This window comes from Cyprinus carpio, chromosome B2, assembly GCF_018340385.1.
Source record: "Cyprinus carpio isolate SPL01 chromosome B2, ASM1834038v1, whole genome shotgun sequence".
Classification (NCBI taxonomy): domain Eukaryota; kingdom Metazoa; phylum Chordata; class Actinopteri; order Cypriniformes; family Cyprinidae; genus Cyprinus; species Cyprinus carpio.
The window spans coordinates 17,326,305-17,350,927 of NC_056598.1; the positions used below are offsets into that span (position 1 = coordinate 17,326,305).

At 37.3% G+C, this 24,623-nt stretch overlaps 1 protein-coding gene across 6 annotated transcripts in view; it reads right to left on the minus strand.

Moving 5' to 3' along the window:
* Positions 1–24,623, minus strand: part of LOC109077623 (catenin delta-2-like) — an 80,571-nt gene that overhangs the window by 23,469 nt on the left and 32,479 nt on the right. For 3 of the 6 annotated variants that reach the window (XM_042718400.1, XM_042718399.1, XM_042718403.1), the window contains 7 exons: positions 23,147–23,181; positions 21,864–21,980; positions 15,809–15,975; positions 14,247–14,787; positions 13,911–14,054; positions 12,391–12,640; positions 10,354–10,410 (listed from right to left, as the gene is read on the minus strand). In XM_042718400.1, the coding sequence (XP_042574334.1) occupies positions 10,354–10,410; positions 12,391–12,640; positions 13,911–14,054; positions 14,247–14,787; positions 15,809–15,975; positions 21,864–21,980; positions 23,147–23,181 (1,311 nt within the window). The remainder of the gene's footprint in view (positions 1–10,353; positions 10,411–12,390; positions 12,641–13,910; positions 14,055–14,246; positions 14,788–15,808; positions 15,976–21,863; positions 21,981–23,146; positions 23,182–24,623) is intronic. The other 3 variants (XM_042718402.1, XM_042718401.1, XM_042718404.1) reach the window with 2 other exon arrangements.

The following is a 24,623-nucleotide window of genomic DNA, read 5'->3' on the forward strand; positions in this document are numbered from 1 at the left end:
GGTGTCTATAATAACAGCATACACAACCAGTCAAAAAATACATTTTAAGAAGTTTTTTTTTGCTCACCAATCCTGCATTTATATGCAGGATATATATATGTATATATACACACACACACACACACACACACACACATACTGACTCCTAGCTTCTGAATTGTATAGTGTATAATGTTAAAAAAGCTTTTTATTTCAGATAAATGCTGATCTTTGGATCTTTCTATTCATCAAAGGATCCTGAAAAAAAATTATTCAGCTGTTTTAAATATTGATAATAATAATAATAAGAGGAAATGTTTCTTGAACAGCAAATCAGCATATCAGAATGACTTCTGAAGTATCATGTGACACTGACTGAAGACTGGAGTAATGATGCTGAAAATTTAGCTTTGATCACAGGAATAAATTACATTCTAAAACATATTCAAATAGAAAGCAGTTTTTTTAAAATAGTAATTTCACAAAATTACTGCTTTAGCTGTATTCATTATTGCTGTATTTGGATCAAATAAATGCAGGCTTGGTGAGCAGAAGAGACTTCTTTAGAAAAAAAAACATTAAAAATCCTACTGTTCAAAAACTTTTGACTGGTAGTGTATTTCTTTCATATGGTGTGTAAACATTTGTAAAAACATTCTCCTCTCTGAAGCTCTGACTGTTTTTCTTTTGCAATTAATCAAACTGAATGCAACATCCTTCAACTTTCTGCCAACATCTGTGGTCTCCCTCTGTTAAATGCACTACTTTTCTGCTTTGAAAATATAAAGGAATACTAATTAACATGAACGAATGCCATGTACAATGAAAACAAATTAACCTCAAAAAATGATGCATGACAGTGTTGGTAAGGAGAGAAAAAAAATAATAATAATAATCAAGTAGAAGAAACAAAGGTTTCACAGCCACCACATGTCACCAATGATTTTTAAATTCTGATTTTGAATCTTTCTGCAGAGGTATGTTAGATCTCAGCTAATGTATACTGACAATAACCTCCTCCCAAAAATGTCGGCCTTATCACGGGTATCAGTGACAGCTGTGCTATTGCCTAGAGCAGTCCTAAGGTGCCTGGAACCCCACAGGAGAAGATCTGCATTTCTTAAACCCTTGGGTCCTGCGACTCTATCAGTAGAAAATCAGTACCAACACCGTGATTTAAAAAAGCAGCAGAAGTAAATTCAACATACTATCCTGAAGTATGCTGTGAAAACATGCACACCACATGTAGGCAAGAGAGGAGAACATTGTGTTTTTCTCCCTCTCTCATTCTCAGACCACCAAACACTGTCTCTACGCTACCACTGTGTCAGAGGCTGTCAAACAAAAGGAATCAATTCAATCAAAAAGATCCAATATGAAAGAAATGGTATGGTAATGATAGATAGAGAGCACAAGGAAGGAGGGGAAACAAAAAAAGGAAAACTAAGATGCAGAGGTAAAGAGAAAATGCGCTGCTGGCAAAAAAAACAACTTGATGGACAAACATCTCTGGGTAAGAGGCACCATGGGAAACATCTATTGTAGAATTACCCATTTCTCTCTAGCACTACCAGTAAACCTGAGAGGGCAATTGCGGTCAAGAAAAGAAGAATGGGATCCATTGGGAAAAGGTCAAAATGGAGATAATCCTGAAAGATGGGTACTTCGTTTTCACTTGCTGTATCTTTGTTGCTTTTTATCATTGTTTAACCTTGAGAAATGAATTCTTGTTTAAATCACATCTCACTAAGCTGCTATGTTGAGGGCTTTGTTCACAAAACAGAGAACCAAATCCATTACAGAGAGTAGGAAATGCCCAGCAGCCCACAAAACGGCAAGGCAAACTCTCCAATGCATTGATTGCAATGACAGGAGGCTGTCATAAATCACAGGAGCGGGCTAATTGATAATGTTTGCAGTAATCAGTAATTAAAGTGTAACACAAAAATGACTATAAAATGGATGAAGTTTATATGGTAATCAATGTGGCGCTGTCACATAAGTCAACTCTAGGTTAATTAGTGTAAATAAATTTTTGACAGAAGCTCTAAAATGACTCTGTTAATTAACTAGTGCACTAAAGTGAAATTATTCACTCAATGTTTACCTCATGTAATTATGAACGGCAGTTAATCAGAAGGCATTGCCCCAATGTTTTATGAGCTCCTGAGTTCATAAAGAAGTGACATTTGTGTTTAGCAAAGCAAAAAGCTAAAGCTAGCTGCTTCGACAATAACATATTACAACCAATAACATAATACAAGCATAAGGAACCAACTATCTTGTGAATGTGATGCAACAGTTCAATAAACAATACAGAAAGTTAATGCTGTGTAACATTAGGGACAGTTTTATTTACTCTGCATATTTTTGCTCTGTCGATCAAAAATAAAGTGAAGCCACTGCAGCATTTTCTGTCTCTGAGCAACACATAGTTTCTCTCAGAATGAATCGCTGTTTTGAATGAATTGTTTGAGAGAATATTTCAATGCTTCACTCATAAGGACAGTTTCAAACAAAAATTGTCAAATTCTTGATTCGATTGTGTTATTCACAATTTTTAAGTGAGCCATTTTGGACTTGAATGTCAGCTGTTCTCAGTTATTTTAAAGGGGTCATGAACTGAGAAACCAAAATTCCCTTGATCTTTTGACATATAAAGGTCATTGTGCTATAAAATCACCCTGTAAGTTTCAGAACTCAAAACTTTCTTGTAAGTCTAAAAACAACTTATATTGAAGCCAGTCTGCCAAAACAACAGCTTATGGAATGTACCACCCTATGATGTAATATTGTGGCTAAACACTGCCTCTGCACAAGAAGAACAATTGCTGCTTCTACATCGCTGCCTGTTTAGCCCTGCCCACTGATTCACAGACATGAGCCGGGTTTCCATCCAAAGTTGCGAATTTAACTTATGGAATATCGCACAAAACATTTGCGAACAAGCACCGTTTCCATCCAACGAGTCAAAGAGAACAAAATCGTCACTTCCTGATAAACTGGCACTATACATCACTAAGGAAAGTAGGAGAAGCTACTGAATATAATAATTTTCCTATATAATAAATTACTTGCACCTCAGAATGAGCAGACGAAACACAATGAATGTGGTTTTTGCTTTCGGAGGTGGATGCTACTGTTTGGGAACGCAGTCGTTTAACAGTTCTGGGAGGCAATTATACAGAAATACTTTGATGACAGACTTTGCTCTGACATTTCCAAATGACCATATATAACAACATTTCAGATGCTGTGGAACAAGATTGGTCCGCTGGTTAGTCAGGATTTGTCGTCCCATAGTGCAAAGTCACATGATTTTTTTGATGCACTTGGAGGAATTTATTTGCAAAATGCATTTCGATCTCCCATTATTCGCATTAACCCTTTTTCGCACAAGTCAAAAACCACCTCAAGCGAGCGTAAAAACGTTTTTGCAAGTTAATGCATTTTTATTCGAAATTCAGCGTTTCCATCATTTGATTCTTATGCGATACTTCAAAATTTGCATAAAAGCAGGGTGATGGAAACCCAGCTATGGTGTAAATAACAAGCAGACACTGGTCTACACAAAAAATAAAGATGGGTCCGAAGACAACAAGACGCTGTGCGTTGCCAAGCTGTGGAAAAACAAGTCTTTACATTGCCTTCCTTCTGATCCCAATGTTAGGAAAGAGTGGATGAACTTTATTTTTAATAAAGTTCCAGACTGCGTCAGTTAGAACTCGGTCTTTTTTTCACTTAATTTTATTTATGCATTTAGCAGAAGCTTTTATCCAAAGCGACTTACAGTGCATTCAGGCTATCAATTTTTACCTATCATGTGTTCCCGGGGAATCGAACCCCCAACCTTGCGCTTCGTAACGCAATGCTCTACCACTTGAGCTACAGGAGCACTGCGGATTTTACCGCGGATTCGTTTACAGACAAGGCACAGAAAGCATTTCACCCCTTTAATGGTGAAAATCAGTCTGTTATGCTGCTTTATGTTGCAAATTGGTATCTGCTTTCATACTGATTATCGTAAACAAACACACTGCAAATAATCATTCACTGCACTTTGTGAATCTTCTAGTTATTTACCTATTGAAAGTCACATTCACGGAAAATAGCTTACTTCTGCATTTAAAAAATAAGGTGGATACAAAATTTTGTACTTGTCTTTTTTCCAGTTTCCAACTTTGAGCAAGTTGGTTGTGTCACTGAAGTTTCTTTATTAATGTAGAAAAGAAACGGGGAAAGTTCTTCAAGCATCAAGGCCACCAAAGAAGTGGACAGTCTCTTGTGCTCTACATCCATACATAACACAGCATCACAGCACGAACGAATGCATACATAAGTAATGAGGACTAAATGTGAAGTAATGATTTAAATGTGCATAGCATGGCACTGAGATTTATTAGATATCTGCTGCTCTAGAAACCGACTATAGCATTTATGATTAAAGTCAGAATAGTAATGGCACCCTGCTCATCCTCGTTTGCATCATTAAACCTTAGCGCTGAATCATTCCCAGCAGGCCAGTCCTACAGGGACACACACATATGCAGAGTGCAAGCTGCTGCAGCCTGGTGATGCTCCCTCCTCTCTGTCAGGTCTGTCACTGGCAGCCAAATCCTTAACCTCCCCATTACCACAATTAATGCCAGGGTGAGGCCACTCCCCACAGCACAGCTCCAGTCACTGTGACAGGCCGCTGAAGCTGGGATGAACATACCATTAATCACCAAACATGAATAATCAAACGTCTGCTCAGAGCCCAGGCCTGCAAAAAATTTCATCCCTTGCCAAAGCCGGAGAAGGATTTGGCTGGGAAATGACTCATTCACGCTACAGAGAACAGAGAGCTCTTTCGTTATGTGCGCGCTCAGACTTGTGATTTCACCCCTCGTGGTCTGATAGGGAGAGATGCTGTGGGTGGGTGGCTGGTCTACTAATAAACCGTTTGTCCCTTAACCTTCACCTGCGGGATCCACCCCCTCGTCAGCACAATTAAACCGAGGGTTGACCTTCATTTTAACAGTCAGAAATGAGAGAGGCTCCGTTCCAAAACCTAGCATGCTGACTTCATAGGCAGTATTTCAAGGCATGCATGTAGACGGTTACAAAAAGACACTGTTGGGTTTGTGTGTGTGTGTGGGGGGGGTTGGGGGGCGTTGGGGTGTGGGAAATAAACTGAAGCCATTCTCCTCATTAGAAGTTAGTGCACCATTAGAATGATGAACCTAATATTTTAAGGTAAAAACTTACATTGCTTTAAATTATACCTTGTTTTGACCAAATTGACCAAGACAAAGGCTTGTTTTTTCAGTCAGTGCATTGTTCAGTGAAAGAAAAATAAGTCCAAAATGGCAGATGAGAAATTAAATAAACCTATATTTCATTCAATACTGAAAAATCCATTTATTTTACTCAGTATTTGTGTACACTTTTAAAAATAAAGGTTCCAAAAGGGTGTTTTTGCAGTGATGCCATAGAAAAAACATTTTTCAGTGAACAGTTTCCAAAAGAACCATTTTGAAGAACATTTAAAAAAATCTAAAGAACCATTTTCGACTATAAAAAACCTTTTCTGCATTTGAAAGGTTCCATGGATGTTCAAGGTTCTTTATAGATCCATTGATGCCAATAAAGAGCCTTTATTTTTAAGAGTGTAAGTCTTAGGCTTAGTATAATCCAGTTACATGCAAATATAAGGTGCTACAAGACTGAGTCTTCAAACCCAGACATGAGTTAGTATTTTTTGAAATTCTAGTTCCATCATTCCGAAGTCAACGGGTGTTTTTGAATGAGCTTTTGGTTAAATGCCTGAAATAGGGGTCTGTGGTTAAAATAAGCTCAATACATTTTTATGTTTTATTCTACAACATAAAAAAACTCAAGAAACATAAATATTCTACAACATAAAATACACCTCACTCCTGATTTTTTTAAACATTTGTTTTTAAAGATTTTACTTGTCTGGAAAAAGGTCTTAAATTTGTCAATTTTAAATAAAGAGCTGCTTGTGGTGGTGACCTTGCCGTCATGTGACCGTGGTGCAGTTCATTTATAGCCTAACTTTAGATTTTACTTCCAGCTGAATGTATTTAGGTGTTAAAATTTGTGATAGTTTTATTCATTTTCTTGGTGAACAAAATGTGTAAGAATCATACACTTTTGTTGGTCACAGAGCTTATTTTCTGCAATACCACAGAACATAACAAATTATATTGGCTTTTTTGTTGAGGGACGCAGGATGATACAAACTTCTGGTTTGGCCAACAAAATCATGTCATCCCTGCAGCAATCCACTTAACTCCATTAAAACTAACTCTTGAGTTGCTGCCTAAAGACAGAGTTCCAAATTATGAGGTTCTTCAACAACCAGGATGGTGCTTTTAGTATATATGCGGCGAAGCTGCTCACTAGGTTTTGGAATAAAGCTAAGGGAAGAAAGGATTGGGTCTTGTTGTCCATGGACTTATAAAAGGTTTGCTAGGCATGCTGTTTGAAAATCCTTCAGCAGAAGGTGATGTAACATTTGAGCACTCACTGGATTGAGACAAACTCTCCTGTTTGTGACAGGTCTTTGTTTGGGCTTTTGTTCTGATTCAGTCAGGTGAGTCTATCTTTCATTCCCATAGCAGAAACATTAACACCACAAAACCCAGCTTCATGTTTCAGCGCAACAGCCGAAACAACCCACGGGGCCAGAGGAAGAAGAGAAGCCCCTCGTGGACCTATGAATGTTGCGTGGCATAAAAAACAGCCAAATAAAAGCATCATAAATTATGCATTCAGGACGCTTGACTGAGCATGATTATTAGAAATAAAGCTAATGGATTGATATTTTGAATGGGATGCAGCAGAGGTAAATCTAATATAGTCTTTACGTGAGATACACAATGATGCTCAAAAAGTAAATTATTGGTCAGTTTATATGTGTGCAGCTAAAGTGCAGCTAAATCGCCAAGATACTACAACTGGATTTATATATATATATACATATAACAAATATTATACATTGTATTGCATGAATTTATTAAGGTATATAATTTATATGTAATACTGCAAGATAATAGTTCACTAACTATATAAATATAAGCATCACAACATTATAATGCACAGCATTAAAGAATAATAAAATATTAAAGAAATAATGAAGAATAAATATTCCTTTTTGAAATAATTTCTACAAATAAACTAAACTCAATTTACCGTAAATGTACACAGCTCTTAGAAACAGCAACCTTAATAAATATCCTATATTGGCTGGCACAATGTGTTTATACTGTATGTACTGACATAATGAGATATTGTGCATCCTTACGTTTTATTTAAAACTATTTAACAGTAGTTTGTGCCTCATTTTCAAAGTCAAAATAAGACAAATAAGACAAAATAAATAAATAAATACAAAAAAAAATAATCAGCAAGTATTTTCAGCAGTGATTTCATTGATAAGGTCAACGCTATGCAATTAGTCAGTTCTTTTTCATTTCTTACTCATAGACAGAAGTGGCATTGCTAAGACTACAGGCCTGTTTGTATGTCATACAACTAGCTTCTGGCATTATGGGCAGATGAATAGAGAACTTACACATGTTGAACAGAGTAAATAAGACCAGTCACCAGCCCATGTAATCGCTGCAGCTCTAGCTTGTGGCTTAGCCGATGAAGCGTGCAGACTGTTAAAACAAACACTCTAATGAGCATAGAGCTCCTCTGTCTTCTCGGCTTGCTCCCTGGCTTTCCTATTCAAACAAGAGCACAGCACTGAATAAACTTCACGTACATGAAACATGCACTTCATGCATTTCCATTCTGGTGCGTGCTTTTGTCTGAAAGAAAATGGGGAAAATGTCTGCTGGAACAACAACATGTGACAGCTCAGTCAAAGGCTGCACGCATACAAAACAGATTAGACAAGAATTGTGGATTCATGGATAAAGGCACTGCTTAAGAGCCATTTTTCTATTCCACCTTGAAAAGATGGTCATGACAATTCTCCCATAGTTAACTCACAAACATGTTCCAAACCTGTATGACTTTCTCTGGAACATAAAATATTGACCCTTAAAAATGGACCCTTACTACTGGTTTTGTGGTCCAGGGTCACATTTGACAACAGTAATTGTCACTCACATGGCATTGCAGTAATTAGCAAACAACAATGATCCAACTAATTCCTAATGGACAAAATCAAGTCCCACCATAGACCCTTTTCTCATTCAATAAGACGTCACAATAGAGAAAAAAATATATAATTTGCAATTTCCTTTTTATACCAACTTTAACAGGATTCTCCCAAGGTATTCTTCATTCTAACATCCTTAGTTATTTGATTAACATCCTTATTTGGTCATCCAGAACATTCCGGTCAACCAATCAGAGTTTAGAATTAGCTTAGGGGGCTGAACAACATTTGTATCAATATATCAAAGGTTGGGTTATATTGCTTCAGGACCATCATGTTCTACTTCAGTAAATCAAGTTGTTTGGGGCAAGTAACCACCAGTCAGTTTGAGATTACAGGTGACTAATTCTGACAGCTCTCACCCTACAGTAAAACAAACCTCTAATACACTGTTTTGACAGCTGTAAGAGAAACTGGGGACTCAAAGAGCTGCTAAAGGCCACATAAATATGATTTGTGCAGCCAGGAGCGGTGAGCTCTAACAGGGTGTGAACGAGCGACCTGCGGTTGACCCCCTCTTTAGGATATAGTGGTCAGCAGTGTTGTGGATTCAGCACACATGCTTGAATGGTCCTGAGAGGCGGCTTGAACTGTCTGCAATAAGAGAGGTCAGGAAATGTCTCTGTCACGTTCAGTGGCCACTTCATCTCCAGCCACCCACTCAGAACACAGATCAGAGAATCTGCACTGCACTTCTCAGCATTAGACTATATTAATGCTTCCACATGCTTGAGCGGGCAAAAGCTTCTGACATTTTTCAACAAAACAGTCACATAAATTTGATTTCCACAAAATGGGCAAATAAATCCTCACATCTTACATTAATAGCATAATTCTAGAACCAAAGGAGTTCTGTTGAATCACCGACAAGCATATGGCTTATAATGGTGGATATAAGTCTTGTCTGTAATATTTTGATAAATGCAGAGGATCATAAATCTTTGGTAAATGATGAATCTATCTATCTATCTATCTATCTATCTATCTATCTATCTATCTATCTATCTATCTATCTATCTATCTATCTATCTATCTATCTATCTATCTATCTATTTCATATTAACAATATGAAATATTACAATTTAAAATAATATTTTAAAATATCTTTTAGCTACATTTTAAAATGCAATTTATTCCTATGATGGCAAAACTAGGCCTAAATTTTCAGTGTCACATGACCCTTCAGAAATCATTCTAATACTCAATGATGAAAACAGTTGTGCTGATCAGTATTTTTGTAAAATCTGTGATACTTTTTTCAGAATTGTTTGATGAATAGAAAGCTCAAAAGAAAAGAAAACATTTGAAAAATATTTAGTATTTACTTTAGTCACTTTTCATCTAATGATTCCATCCTTGTTAAAGTATATATTTTCCTTCAGAAAAAGTATATATTTTAGAAAAAAATTATATATTTATACAAAAGTTTATATTGTGTCTTATCATGTTTCATTCATTTAATTTTCAATGTTATGCCAATTCTATCGAATGACATATTTGACAGTTTTATTGACACAACTATTTTGTTACCATGGTAAACACGTTACACATGGTAAAAGCGTAGTTTCACTTAATACACTTTTAAATGACAACCTGAACTAACCTCTGTGTTAAAATATCTTTTGTTGCCAATAAAATGACTTCATTATGCAAAATGTGGTACACAACAACACAATCATGTCTGTTGCTTGCATTGATAGGAAGACGATTGTGTTAAATAAAGTATAAAAAGATAACAAGCATGCTTTAACATAAAATGATAACAAAACAATGAAAAACAACACAACACGAGACATACACATGCACACACACACACACACACAATGTGATGCTTTGCAGGAATGAACAAACTCTGGTCTCCTATGAAGTATCACTCCTAGAAAAACCAACACAGATCTGAACACCTGCTCTTTGTGTAACTATAACTAATTTCTATCATTAATATGACTTTGGACTTGACCACAAATGAACCTTTCTAGGGATGAATCAAAGTCTAGTGCTCTTCTTGTAAACAGAATGCGGAAATGTTGGAAGGAAATCCATAAAAAATAAATAAAAAAAACATTTTCTGACATATTCTGTAAAGCATAGCTTGTCTCAACACAGTCATGCTGCCCTAGCATATGATGTTGAGTAGAGAGGAGAACAGTGCTTTTGTAGATGAGGAGTAGAAATGTAAATAAATGTTGGATTACTTTGTCATTCTTTGCTCGGCTTGATTTTGATTCCAGACAAGGAATTCAGGGTCGTACCTATCAGGAGACAGGCAGAGAGAGAGACAGGGTAGATGTCTAGCACAAAGGGATTTGACATTAAAAATTAATGTATTTATGTTTAGCTGTCTTCTTGCTGCTGCATGAACAAATTACACACTTGCATTTGACTCTCATCATGCACTACAATGTTTATTTGTTGCTTTGTTGGTTTTTATTAAAGAGGGGTCTCACACAATCTAAAATATCTCCCAACTATACCACTCCAGTGTGAACTAGCAGTTGTAACAGTTGATTTGTGGGTGAGATCAACTTTCACATTTCCAGTCAGTGCAAGCACTGATATATGGTAAGAAGTCTTCTGCATTCTACTTTTAGAAAAGCAGTACATTTCTCAAGACAATTATCAGGGGTTTTCAAACCTTTTAAGAAGGAGATAATCTTATTTATGGGTCCTTGATGACATTCAAAAAGTTTGAAAACCCTAAAACTATACAGGAGGTGCAAGGAGTTACAAATAATGCAGTGTTTTATCTATATACATTACAATATTTTTCTACATATGACCTTTAAGTTTAAAAATGCTGTTTTATGAATCATTTACAAGGATTTTGATAATGAACTGTGGCTGGTATTGTTGCCAGACCCACCCTTTAATATACCAAACACTATTAGTGAACCAAAGATAAAAGACGACTGTGACATGTTCTGTAACAGTATGAAATTGTCTGTGCATATCTGTGCATTTGTTTGCAGCCAGTAAATGCAATGCATCACACGTCATACCATCTCCACCATAGCCACTAGCAGTGAAAAGACATGGGAGAGAAACAAAAGCATGAGGAGTCAACAGAAGGGATGACAAGAAAAAAACAAACAAAACAAAAGAAGGTCAAATCAGCAGAAAAAAGCAAGCAAACCAAAAAAGAGAAAGTCCTATAATACACTCACAAGAGATGATCGTCAATGGCCTCTCAGCATATCAAATTAATGTCATACGATAAAACCAAAAATATGCTTAATACCAATATAAAGACTGAGTGAAAAGGGTGGAACTGACTACCTATATAATCCATAAAATCATGCGCTATCATTCCTGAAGAATGTTTACAACTGTAACAAATGTGTAATACCTTTTTGTGGTTTTGTAAGTGTACACAGGCAAACTAAGGTACTACAGGAAGTGCCATCATGTGAAGTCTGATTTATGATGTAGGGGAGAGTGAAGTAAGATGTGCCCTTAATCAAGCAAACTGCACATTTGTGACCAAAGATTTAGAAAGGAAGCATCATGTACAGCTGCTTGTGACTGGGAGATGCAAAAAAATAGTGATGCTCATTTATTATCTACACTGATATCGTAAAATATATCTTATATTGGTCAATTTGACATTTGTTTTTGGCAAAAAAATAAATAGAAATAAAATGTATGTATACCACATTTTTTATTTTAAATCAATACTTTTATTCACCATGTATGCATTAAATTGATCAAAAGAGAGAGTAAAGATATTTATAATGTAATAAAAGATGTCTAAATGCTGTTCTTTTGAGTTTTCTATTCATCAAAGAATCCTGAAAAAAATGTATTGTAGTTTCCACAAAAATACCACGTAACACAACTGTTTTAAATACAAATAATAAGAAATATTTCTGCTAAAAATAATAAAAACATTATTTAAATTTAAATAATGTTTCAAAATATCTGAGCATACCATATTTGTCTAAAAACCATAAAAAAAGTACTGACCCCCAAACTTTTGAACGGTACTGTATCTGTGGGTTAAAGTGTGTCAGATGCTTTGAGGTACGTTGTGTCAGCTTAAAAATGCAAAATAAACAGTGGCACAGCTTACCCCACTCTCCCCTGCAGTGTCTTAATTAAACAACCTATGTGCGTGTAAAGCTCTATTTGTTTGTTAATCACACAGCATGTCAGTTCGGCTCTAATTCTCACTAACAGGATGAGATCACCATATGCAGTTCCTTCAAGATGCATTAGACAATGGGAGAACTCACCTGGGGTCCTTCTGGATGCTGTCCACAGAGGGCGACCTGACCAGCGTTGCCTCCGGGGGCAGAGCAGGTCCTGATTTGCTGTAGGGGGAGTCTGTGGAGGGGCAGAACTGTAGTGTACGGTAGGGGTTGGCATAGTCAGCGGTGGAGGCACCAGGGCCAGTGGCATAGCCGGTACGGGGGAATGTTCCTGTGGCATTCTGGCTTCCTGTGCGCTGCAAGGGTATGGAGTCAACACCAGGAGAGGAAGGGGCTACAACAAGAGAGTAGGGACAGGGCAGAAAGTTAAGGACCTGGTCACAAAAGTGGTTCTTTGGATCTTTGGGTGCAGCAAAGGGTGAAAAACATTACATGTTGACCAGGTATTTCAGTCATAAGAGAGAAGGAGGACAGGAGGAGCAAAACAGAACAGAAATCATGTTAATCCATCAAAATAACAAACTGACCCATAATGATAGCTCTTCAGTAGGTGCTTTATTAGCTTGCCTGAGTGTGAATGCAAAACAGTTTTTTTTCTTCTGGCCTGCTTTTGTTCAGATTTGAATAGCTACCCAGAAACCACCACTGAGGGCTGTTCATCCTGACAGCAGAGTTTTCCAGCTGACTGGAGCTCAGAGCCGTGCTGGAAACATTCCCGCTTTAAAGTCAACACGAACATTTACTTTTTATTGCACAAGCCTGATGTGCACGATTTTATTTTTTATTATTCCAAATACACTTTTTTATTTTTTAAATGTTCATTTGTTTATTCTTTTATTTTTTATGCCATGTCAGCACAGGATAGTTTAAAACACAACGCCAAGCAATAAATAAACTCTTACAGCATACAAATTGGTATAAAATACTATAACATAACAGAAATTATGAACATGTATGACTTTCTTTCTTCTTGTGGAACCTAAAAGAAGATATGCTTGGGTCCAAAACAACAGTGGACGCCACTAACCTTTTGCATGAACAAAAAAACCCACTGCCACACTTTTCAAAATAAAAAGAAAGAAAGTCATACAGGTTTGGAATGACATGAGTTTGAGTAAACGAGTAACTGATTTTTGATTGAACAAACATACATGCTTTTTATGGCTGTTAAAGCAGAAACCCTGAAAAGCACATTAATTAGCCTGCAAACATGTAAATGTAAAGTGGCCTGTGCTTTTATATAGAGTACACTGTTTTTTAGGCAAGAAATTTTTTAAAAGGCATCTAGACATGCCATAACGCACCATAAATTAGTTGATGATATATTATTTTCAGCTCAAAACAAAATGTGAACGGAAGTAAACTGACTTTAAAACCTTAAAAGCAAAAACTTGATACTATGTGATAAATTTAATGTGATGATGTCTAGCCGCTTACTGCTATTAACTGGGCACTTGGGAAAACATTTCTATTTTGAACAAAAAGAAAGCCTAAACAAGCCTTTTATTTCATAAACGTGCTTGTACCAGAGACATGGTGTTCTAGATGCGACGATTTTGTTATTGACATTAAATTGTTAGAGAACCTGATGTCTGCTATCTTACCCTGGCCTTGGTTGAAGTTCCTCAGGGGGGCTTTCTGATAGACTCTGTCCTCATAAATGGGGTCGATGTGGTGCTCAGGAGACTGCAGGGGTCTGAACTCCGAGCCCAGGTGACTGTGCTGACTGCTGTACGAACCCCTGGAACCTACATCATGGACAAAGGCAGAATCTCAAGCACCATTAACCAGAACAAAAATGCTATAAATACACTTGGAAACAACAGTGTCAAATTCTCATCCATCTGTCTGATGATGAAGTGTGAAAATGACCAGTGCTTATGTGTTTTTGATGGTGATGCTACCAAACTGAAAGGATGTATCCCATAAATCGCACTGACCTGCCAGACTGCCGGGTCTCTGGAGGGTGGCGTTGGCGTACAGCTCATGAGAGATCTTGTAATGATCAGTGGTGTGGAGCATACGCTTGGTGGGGGACAGAGTGGCATAGCTTCCCACTGCAGCGCTGAGCTGGTGTAGTGGAGACGAGCTGGAGGCATTGCCCGGTCCGGCCATGTGCAGCGGTGAAGAGGAAGACCCTCCTCCCGCCCCCATGTTGATGGGAGAGCTGGTGCTGTAGGACTTGGCAAGCCGGCTCGGGGACTGCTTGGGAGACGATACCCGCGCCAGAGTGGCGTAGCTGGGCATGTCAGAGGCTGAGCCCAGCCTCTGCAGTTTGGATGGGGAGCCCAAAGCCTGCATGGAAAAGGGAGAGCTCACTCGCTGGGCTGGTAGAGTGGAGCAGGAATAGTTTACAGGGGCTGCTGGCTGATCGTCAGGCATGTGGAATGCACTGCCATGACTCTGGGCAAAGGAGTCTCGAGAATGGGCCCGGGCGGCTGTCTCTCTGGCAGCCAGCTGGGCAACACGATTAGACGTCACCTGGAGGTAAGTGACATGTAAAAAGCTAAAATTTCACTCTTCTAGAAGCTGTGAGCTAAGTGATGGTGACCGACATGATATTTTCAAGGGAAAACGGGGTGAATTCACTAAACTCTTGCGCCACTTTTTGCGATTGGTAATTCAGTGCAGCAACAGTTCATAGTCCAGTTTAAATGCAAATGAGGATTTAAGTCACTGTCATTCTATTCAGCATAAACAAGGATCCTTTCTTATTTAATTTAGGCTCAGTAAAGATTGCGCATTTATAGTTGCGCAACATTGTAGCCTCATTTGCATCACAAACTTGAATTCTGCAACAGGGTTATTCTTTTCAACGAAAGGGTTTTTTGATTTCGTCAACAAAGACAAAACAAAAAATCATCTTGATTACAATTAAACAATTTTAATTAAATCATACTATTGATGATATTATATTTTTTATGTTTTTGTTAAAAGTTGATGTGAGGAAAAACACAACATTCATTTGTTGCATTGTTTTAGAAAATTGTGGTACTAATTCAGACTGGAATAGACAACGTGGCCACAATTTAATTAAATTAATATGAGGGAACAAATTAATTAAACATAGCCATGAATAAAGATGCGGAACAAGCTTTTTTTTTTTTACATGTCGTGCATGGGGCTCCATCTCCAAAAATATCAAAAACATTAAAAAACATTGTCAATATATTTTTAAAATCTTGCAGTGTTATGTTTATATCTAAAATATTATTTAATATATAAAATGTTTGATTTGTCAAATCCTTCAACTAAAATGAGATGCATTTAGTCTGAGTACAACTGACTAAAATTATAAATGATTTTAATAAGGCAAAAGACATGACTGAAAAAAAGAATACTAAAAACATCAAGGCAGTTCATACACATAAACAGTGGTATTAGCAGACGCACTACTTAGTGAATTCCCCCCAGAGGGTTTTCTCATAAAACAGGGTAAAATTCACACGGTTTAAGACAAGAGGGTCAAAATCAGAGTTTTCACAAAGAGATGAATCCCCACCTGATTATAGCTATGTAACACTCCTCCCACCTGACCACTGCGAGGAGGCTGGGAGGCCGACAGGTCACCGAGGGCCAGGGTCTGGTTGCTATGGTAACTGACCGGATAGGGAAAGGTGCCCTCTTGATTATTGAGCTGCAAAGCACTCTGAGAGAGGATGCCTGGTCCTGTGAAGGGGACATTTGGGAAAAAAGAAATATATGACAAAACAGTTCAACTTGAAAATATGTAAGATTAACTTTAACAATCACTCATTTATTTCCAACAGAGATACTGATTTGCAGTTGGTCTTTCATGCTACCTATTTGCATATAGAATTGAAATCTTTGCATATATTTAACCATGTATAACTTCATTAACAGTGACTATTCATTCTTGTGTTCAGCCAAGTATGACGATTTTTATAACTCTGTCAAAAGCGGCATGATGCAGTATAGCATTTACATAGAATCCAAGCTTAAACTCTAAACTTACATAAAACTTTATTTCTTCTGCTGTCTTGCAAGCTCAGGTATTTCCTTCAGGAGATGCAAATCTTGTTACCCTCTCTTCTCTGTCTATATAATTCCCCTCACCTTATTTTACCTTCGTAAAATTGGTTAATTGCTTTACCATTTCATCTCATATTCTTTCATTGTCTTCCAGCCTCCATCCACAGTTCTACACAGTTTTACTTTCTTTTATACTGCTCATTATTTCAAGCCTCACAGTGAGTAGATGGACAGAATAGGCATGCATAATTAATCACTGCTGGAAGACACTCAGTGTGCACACATTCAAGAAAATGGGGTCAGCATGAACAGAAATCGCAGTCCCTTCTCTTCGCTCGGCCCTCCTGTACTGACAGCCTGACACTGTGCCATACAGCAGTGATTCCCAGTCCTTTACAGTACGTCCCTCACAATCACATAAATTAGGCACAAGTACTGCTAGAAATGTGTTCCTTTTAAATATTGTACTAGATATCATTCAGAATGACCCTAACACATTATTAAATTGGACATGATTCACTTTGAAACTAAAAAATTAAATACTGTTGGGGAAAAACAGCTGAAGCAGCTTTAAACCAAATGAAGGAGTTTGAGAAACTATAGAAACTGGCTAAATAACGGAATTTCGTTTGACTGGCTGAGACATTTAAAAGGATGAAAGTGTAACTGAAATAAGTAAAACTGCTTTAGAAATACAGAGCATGTTATATTATATTGAACATTCTAAACACTTCAAAGGAGGTCATAAGCATATGAGTATATCCACTTTGTTAAAAGACTGAAAGAAAATCAAAAACTTCACTGAGCAAGTGGGTCAAACCAATGACACATGTAAAAAAAAAGGCAGAAATATTAATATGTTGATGAAATATTCATTTTGTATTCATATTCATTTTAATAAAATGTTTGTAGTTTGAAGTTAAATGTAGTTTTATTTATTTAAATTCTACATACAGTATATAGAACAGCACAGCATACATACATTCATATATATATATATATATATATATATATATATATATATATATATATATATATATATATATACACTACAAAAATCTTTTCTTAATGAAAATTCAAGGATGCATTAAACAGCAAAGAATCCTGAAAAAAGTACTGCATTTTCTACAAAAGTATTCAACACTGATATATGAACATTTATGAACATAAACATTTAAGAGTAAACAGTGTTTAATTAAATTAACCATATATATATATATATATAAGTCATAATTTATGCTTTACGGGATTAACAAAGCAAAATCCAAATTTCTGTAACCTTGGAACGTGATTCCTTTACGGTAATCACTGCTATATAGCACCAGATATCACCTGCATGCACAGTGACAAGTCTGCATGCTGTTTAATCTCTGACATCCTGCAAAGTCGATCATGACGGTGTGTGGTTTTTGTCATGTTACCCGAAGCTTATTTCAGCACTGTCAGGGCATGTTTCTCCTCTTCTGAGGATGTCTGACAGCACCTAAAGATGTTTCATCTTTTAAAGAGGTGCCAGTTTGAAATGGCCTGACAGAGCAATAATATTTGTTTACAAAAGATATACATGCCCCAACATGCTGTAAGATGAATAACAATTAGGAAACATCTTATTTTAGTGATATTCACTAGCTACATTTTCATCTCTGATTCTCTTTCAAACAAAAATAGGCTGAAAATATGGAGATTAAAAGAAAACCAATAAAGGTTTGTAGTCTATGAAAAGATTTCCCATAAACTGACACATACACAGAGACATACAGTAGAGAGTCTATGTGACAGTGTGACTTCAAATCCACTGAAGATGATAACTGGGTCATTTCAGATGACCCAGTAATATCAGAAACTGTCCGACTGCAGTTATTGAAAATGGCTGGAGTTTACTACTATAACCACTTTAGCCACTATCAGATTCAAAAAGAGGCACATTTACAGTAAGAGCTAAAAGTTTCATAAATCCATAATCAGAATTCTGGTCCTTCTCCAGTCTCAACCCAAGCATTTTAGACATCTTAAGATGCCATTTGCTGCCCTACAGAGTGGTTGTGCGGTGGACAATCTATGTCCTGGTGGCTGGTCACTTATCTGTTTGGGGAGAGGGGTTTTATCTCCACACTCTATGACCTGCATTTTAGATCAGAGCCGATAAATATTTCAGCTGAATTCTATTTATAACTCACAACTACAGAGAGTGAAACCCCTACAGCCGAGTAAATAAATACAAAACATACTTTATCTGTCTTGCAAGATAGTTCATTAAAAACCATTAAGGGTCCATGTATCCATGTACGCTGATTTATTTAGCAGTTTGCTCAATATTTAATGTTCTAGATCATGCTTTAATTTTCTTTTCCTGCAGTTAAGTTTGTTTAGTTACAGCTGTGTCAAACTACATGTGTTGCATTGATAAGATTAATCAGTAATTGACACCAATGGCTAGTGTGAGTGAAGGCTATGTGTAGTGTTTCTGTGATAATTAAAACTAGGCATAGAGTCTAGATACTGAACCCAAGATCAGAAAATATATGTAAGTATATTTATTTTTTAACTTTTAAAAGTATGTTAGCATATTGACTATTCAAAAGTACATGTACATGAACATAGACTAAAAGCCACAGAACTGTTATGATTTCACTGGGTCTCCCATGAAGAAATTAATACTTTTATTTAGCTAAGATGTATTATATTGATCAAAAGTGACCATAAAAACTAAATCTAATCTCTTTTAAATAAATTCTATTCTTTTAAACTTATCCTGAAAAAAATGTATCGCAGCTTCCACAAAAAAAAGGCAGCAGAACTGTTTAACATATTGATAATAAGAAATGGTTTTAGAGCACCACCTTCGACATATTAAAATGATTTCTCAAGCATCATGCGACACTGAAGACTAAAATTATGGCTGCTTTGCCATCACAGGAATAAATTACTTAATTATTTTAAAATACTGTATATTAAAACTAAACAAAAGTTGTTATAAATTGTAATAATATTTCACAAAATTGCTGTTTCCCCTTCAGGAACTCGAGCTGGATCAGAAAACGCTGCGAGAACATCCCCAGCGTGACCACGCTCTGAATCACATGTGTAATCAGTCTAATGGAAGAGCGAGTGAAATAGCAACCAGGAAGCTATAAAAGCATGTGAGGTGAAACCGGCGTCAGCTTTCTGTCATTCAGCGAAGCGCTCTGTGTTGTGTCAGTCAAAATCTCTTTTGTAAGAATCTTATTTGGTGTTGTTTGTCAAAGAAAGAAAGAAATAAGAAGCAATGTCTGATGCTGGTCCCGCTTCAGCCGAGGCTGAGCGGCGGGTGCATACGTGTAGTTCTAAATTGGATTTGGCAGAGGGAATGGAGACGGGCGAGGCCCTATCTCTTTCCTCACCCGCCAGATCTGGTGCCCGCTCTCTGGGATCAGAAGTCCGCACTGCAGTTTCTTCCCCCCGGGGAATGGGCTCGATGCTCCACCCATCTTCCTCTGAGGAGGTTGATGTGGAGGGCGTCGATGAGGATTCGCTACTTCAGGGCACCGGATTCGCAGCCACAAGTACACCGCAGGCTAGTCTCGAGAGACTGGATCCTAGGGCTTCGCAGTCGAAGCCCAATCTGAGGGTCGTGCTTCAGAGGAAGTCCTCGCCTATTTAGCAATCCAAAGGCTATCGCATTCAGTTCGGCACTCCTCCACCACTGTTCAACGGGGTCTTTCCCACACTTGTGGGCCCCGAGTAGGCTCTGGTATTATAACAGGGAGTCAACACTCTCTTGAGGAAGGAGGCCATCGAGCTGGTCCCTCCTCAAGACAGGGAGTCCGGGTTCTACATCCGGTACTTCATTGCTCCAAAGAAGGATGGGGGGCTGCGTACTATTTTAGATCTACATCAGTTGAATCACTCAGTCATGAGACTGAAGTTCAGAATGCTCAACATCAAGCAAGTTGTGTCTCAGATCAGATCCGAGGACTGGTTTGTTATGATAGATCTAAAAGATGCGTACTTTCATGTCTCCATCCTTCCTCATCACAGGGAGTTCCGAAGGTTTGCTTTCAGGGGCAAAGCTTACCAATATCGGGTTCTTCCTTTCGCCCTTGCACTCTCACCCCGTACTTTCACGAAGTGCGTGGATGCTGCTCTGGCTCCCCTGTGACTCCAGGGCATCCACATACTGAATTACATCGACGATTGGTTGATTTTGGCTCAATCGGATCAGATGGCGGATCAACATCGAGATGTTGTTATTGCTCACATGAAAGAATTGGTGTTAAGACTAAACGCCAAGAAAAGTGTGATTTCTCCATTACAGAGGACCATTTATCTGGGTGTGGTGTTGGATTCGACCACTATCCAAGCACAGTTATCTCCTCCTCAGATTAAGTCGATCCTCACTGCAGTCATTGCGTTTTCCGACGCAGCTCGAGTTCCTGAAGGGGAACATCTCCAGGTTACATATGTAACCATGGTTCCCTGAATGGAATGAGACGGTGCTTCTCAGGGCCATTGTTCCGGCATCCCTGCGAGCATTTGCTTCATTCCTAGAAGCTGATGCCGGTTCCACCTCACATGCTTTTATAGCTTCCTGGTTGCTACGTCACCTGCCTATGACGTCTCACCCTTCCATTGGACTGATTACACGTAATTCAGAGCGTGATCACGCTGGGGGCGTTCCCATACCGTTTTCAGACACAGGGTCTCATTCCCTTCGGGGAACCATGGTTACATACGTAACCTGGAGACATTTTATTGTATTTTTGATCGAACAAATGTTCTCTTGATGAGCATAAGAGACTTATTTTAAAAAGATTTTTTACAAAATATATAAAATCAATCAAAAATCATCAAACTTTTGAACAGTAGTGTATTTCTACCTGATCTTACCCCTTCAGAAACTATTTTTGTTTGTATAATCTTATGTTAAGTCATATTTGATGTTAATATAATATAAAATATAATATATATATATATATATATATATATATATATATATATATATATATATATATATATAAACCATATTTTTAGGTTATTCGGAAACCTTTTTTACGCTACTGTATATCTCAACCTCTTTTAAATGCTAAGAAACCGAGCCTTTGAAAATATATCAACTGTTCAGAGTATTCATATTTTAATCTGTTCAGATGAGGTGGGCCTGAAACTCTCAGCAGGGTGAATATGCTTTTTGACATGCTTTATTGGAACATTTGTTGCCTCCTTGAATTCGTTGTCCAAAAAAACTCAGTTCAGAAATAACCTGTAATTGATGCATTAAGCTACTATTATGCATAATAAGGGAGGCAGTGTGTCTCACTCATGAATTTCAGAAAGCTGGAGGATATACCAAGCTCATGTGGATACACTCTACAGAGCAACACCTGCAAGCTCGTATTATGGGCTGTTACACATGCATTTCTGTAAAAGAACACTCAGAGAATGTAAATTATAGTCCCCGGCTATCAATCATTTCAGCTTAAGATCACAACTCTGCAGGATCAGAACATTTAGAAGTCATCAGCTTTGTTCAGTCTAAGTAATGTCTTAATTGTGTTAAACTTCCAGCATTTAAGACGGCTCCTTACTTTCGCCTGCAGTGAATTCCTGTGAATCCAGAATACCAGATTCTTGAAGAGATCGGATGCAGGAATCTACAAGTTCCAGACCTGTGGTGAGCTCCTCCTCTATATCCTTCTGTCCGTCTGTGAAAAAAGACACGAAAGGTAATTTCATCTAGCAGGCTAATAAAAACACCTAAGTCAGAAAATAAAACAGCTCCATATGATGTGTGTTTCAATAAGCTGGTAGTTACTCAGCAAGGGCTTAATGTTTAACCATGTTACATTTTGATTGCTGTTAGGTTACCTTGCAATAAAATGCTTTAAAAACATTCTATAATTTAAAATTGAACAAAGTATCAATAATGAGCAGTTTACATATTCAAATCACATTTCTACTATGCAAATAAAACCAGACCAATCTGCATCATTTTAATTTTTAAAAACACATAATCTGTACTTCTGAATTAGATATTTCAAAAACACATAGTGACAATACTTTTATTTACAGAAAGTATGTTTATGTCTAAAAAACAACCATATGCTGGTTAGATTATGTGATTCATATAAACTAGTCTGTGACAATTTAATTTACTTTTTAGGGAAATATCAAAAAAGGCTACACTAAAGTCTCAAATGTAATCTCTAAATGTTTCTGGAGCATTGTGACAATACATATTATGTAAAACACACACACACACACACACACACACAAACACACGCACAACATCAGACTTATTAAGTATATGAATTGAAATGTTATCACAACCTTTTCACAACATTTTTACAATGTAGTTTTAGTAGTTGGGTAGCCACGTATTTTGATTAAGGCCTAAACACTTTGAAGTACAAAACCCACCACTGAGGAATCTACTAAAAAAATTTAATTTGAACTTGCCAGGAATGAGAATGAGATGCTTAATCTGGTTTTGTTTTGATGCTTCATCAAGAGCCCAGTATTTTAAAGAGTGTGGCGTGACCACAAGCTCATGAATCATTTATGGGCTGCACTGCTCTTGCTCTTCAATCTCAGCCTCTCCTCAGTGTTTTATGTTCTGGAAGGCAGAGGTTGTCATCTTTGGCTAACGTTTTGCTGTAGCACAATCAATAAAGTCAAAAGTCAACATGTTTCACTCTGACATGCACGGTTTACCACGTGGGCTGCTAGATGATGACAACTGTCAAAATGCATTGGAAAAGGTGCTCTTCATGCAACATTCACCTTCTTGTAAGGTTTCAATAATGGATTTCAAAACAATGGGTTGAAGAGCAAGAAAATTCACTTTTTAGCTAGAAAATAGTCCAGTTACCTTGGTTGTTCCAGCGAAATTTTTCATCTGCAGAACTGTAAGATAAAGGATAGAACAGATTTAGATACATCATCAAAACAAACACTGAAGTTAACGCAGTCTTTTACCTAATGTTACAATCCTACGCCTGCAACTGACCATTTATATATTCACTACATGTTAACAAGTATGTGGGCACTTATACTACACTGTATGTGCTTGTTGTCAAAATCATGTGCATTAATAGGGAGCTGTTCTTCTGTAAAAGCTTCCAATTTTCTGTTAAAGCAGACACAAGAGCATCATTGAGGTCAGGCATGATGGACTCTAGATCGTGATTCATCCCAAATTTGTTCAATGGTTCTCAATGAACCATTTCTTCATGGACCTTGCTTTGTCACACTGGAACAGAAAAGGGCCCTATTCTACCGTTAATGTTTGTTTAAGCAAACTGTATGGCTGTATGCTTGATTTTATGCACCTGTTAGTAAAGGGTGTAAGTAAAACAGCTAAATCTTCTAATTAAATGTGGGCATCCACATTCAGTACACTGTTGTTATTTTATTATTCTTTTAAGAAATTAATATTTTTATTTAGTAAGGATGCATTACATGTATCGAAAATAACAGTAAAGACCTTTATAATTTTCCATTTCAAATAAATGCTGTACTTTTAAACTTTCTAGTCATCAAAGAATCCTGAAAAACATCAAAAAAGCATCAAAACTGTTTTCAAAATTGATAATAATACGAAATAATAAGGATATTACAATGATTTCTGATAGATCATATTACACTGGAGACTGATGTAATGGCTGCCGAAAATTAATTTTTAAAACATATACATAAAAATATATATTTCACAATATTACTGTTTTTAAATGCAGCCTTAGTGAGGATAAGTGACTTAAAAAATCTAACCGACAAACTTTTAAACGGTAGGTAACTTCTAACAATGTGGTGTTGCTTAATAATTTAGCTGCCATAAACTGCTTATGTAACTGTTTACCCATCAAGTTCATAAACCTATGTGCGCACTTTCTGAATCACATAACTCACTGATCAATAAAGTATCATCTCCGTTGTAGAACACACAAACAGTGGCTATGATGATTATGGATTGGGTGGAAATGAAGGCTTGAGGAAGAACGAAGAGCCACATACCCGTAATCAATGACCGGCTTTGCCACCGCACGGTAAATAGCGGCCTGCCTTCCCCGTAACTCTATCAGGAGGCTAAACGCTCACCCACTGTCCTTGGAGCCTTACAGCAGCTGCTAAATCACTCTATTGATGTTCTTCCGGCGAGTGTCTAAGAATTCATTTTGTGGGGCTGTCTATCTTTGTGCGGGGGGTGACGAATCGCAGAAGAAAACAAAACGGCACATGTTAATAGGGCCACGGTGTTGTTCTCCTAAAACCCATTCATCACCGATTCTTCCATGAACAATGCCAAGACAGAGACAGGCTCCCGGAGAGTGAGCAACAGTGATGAGCCA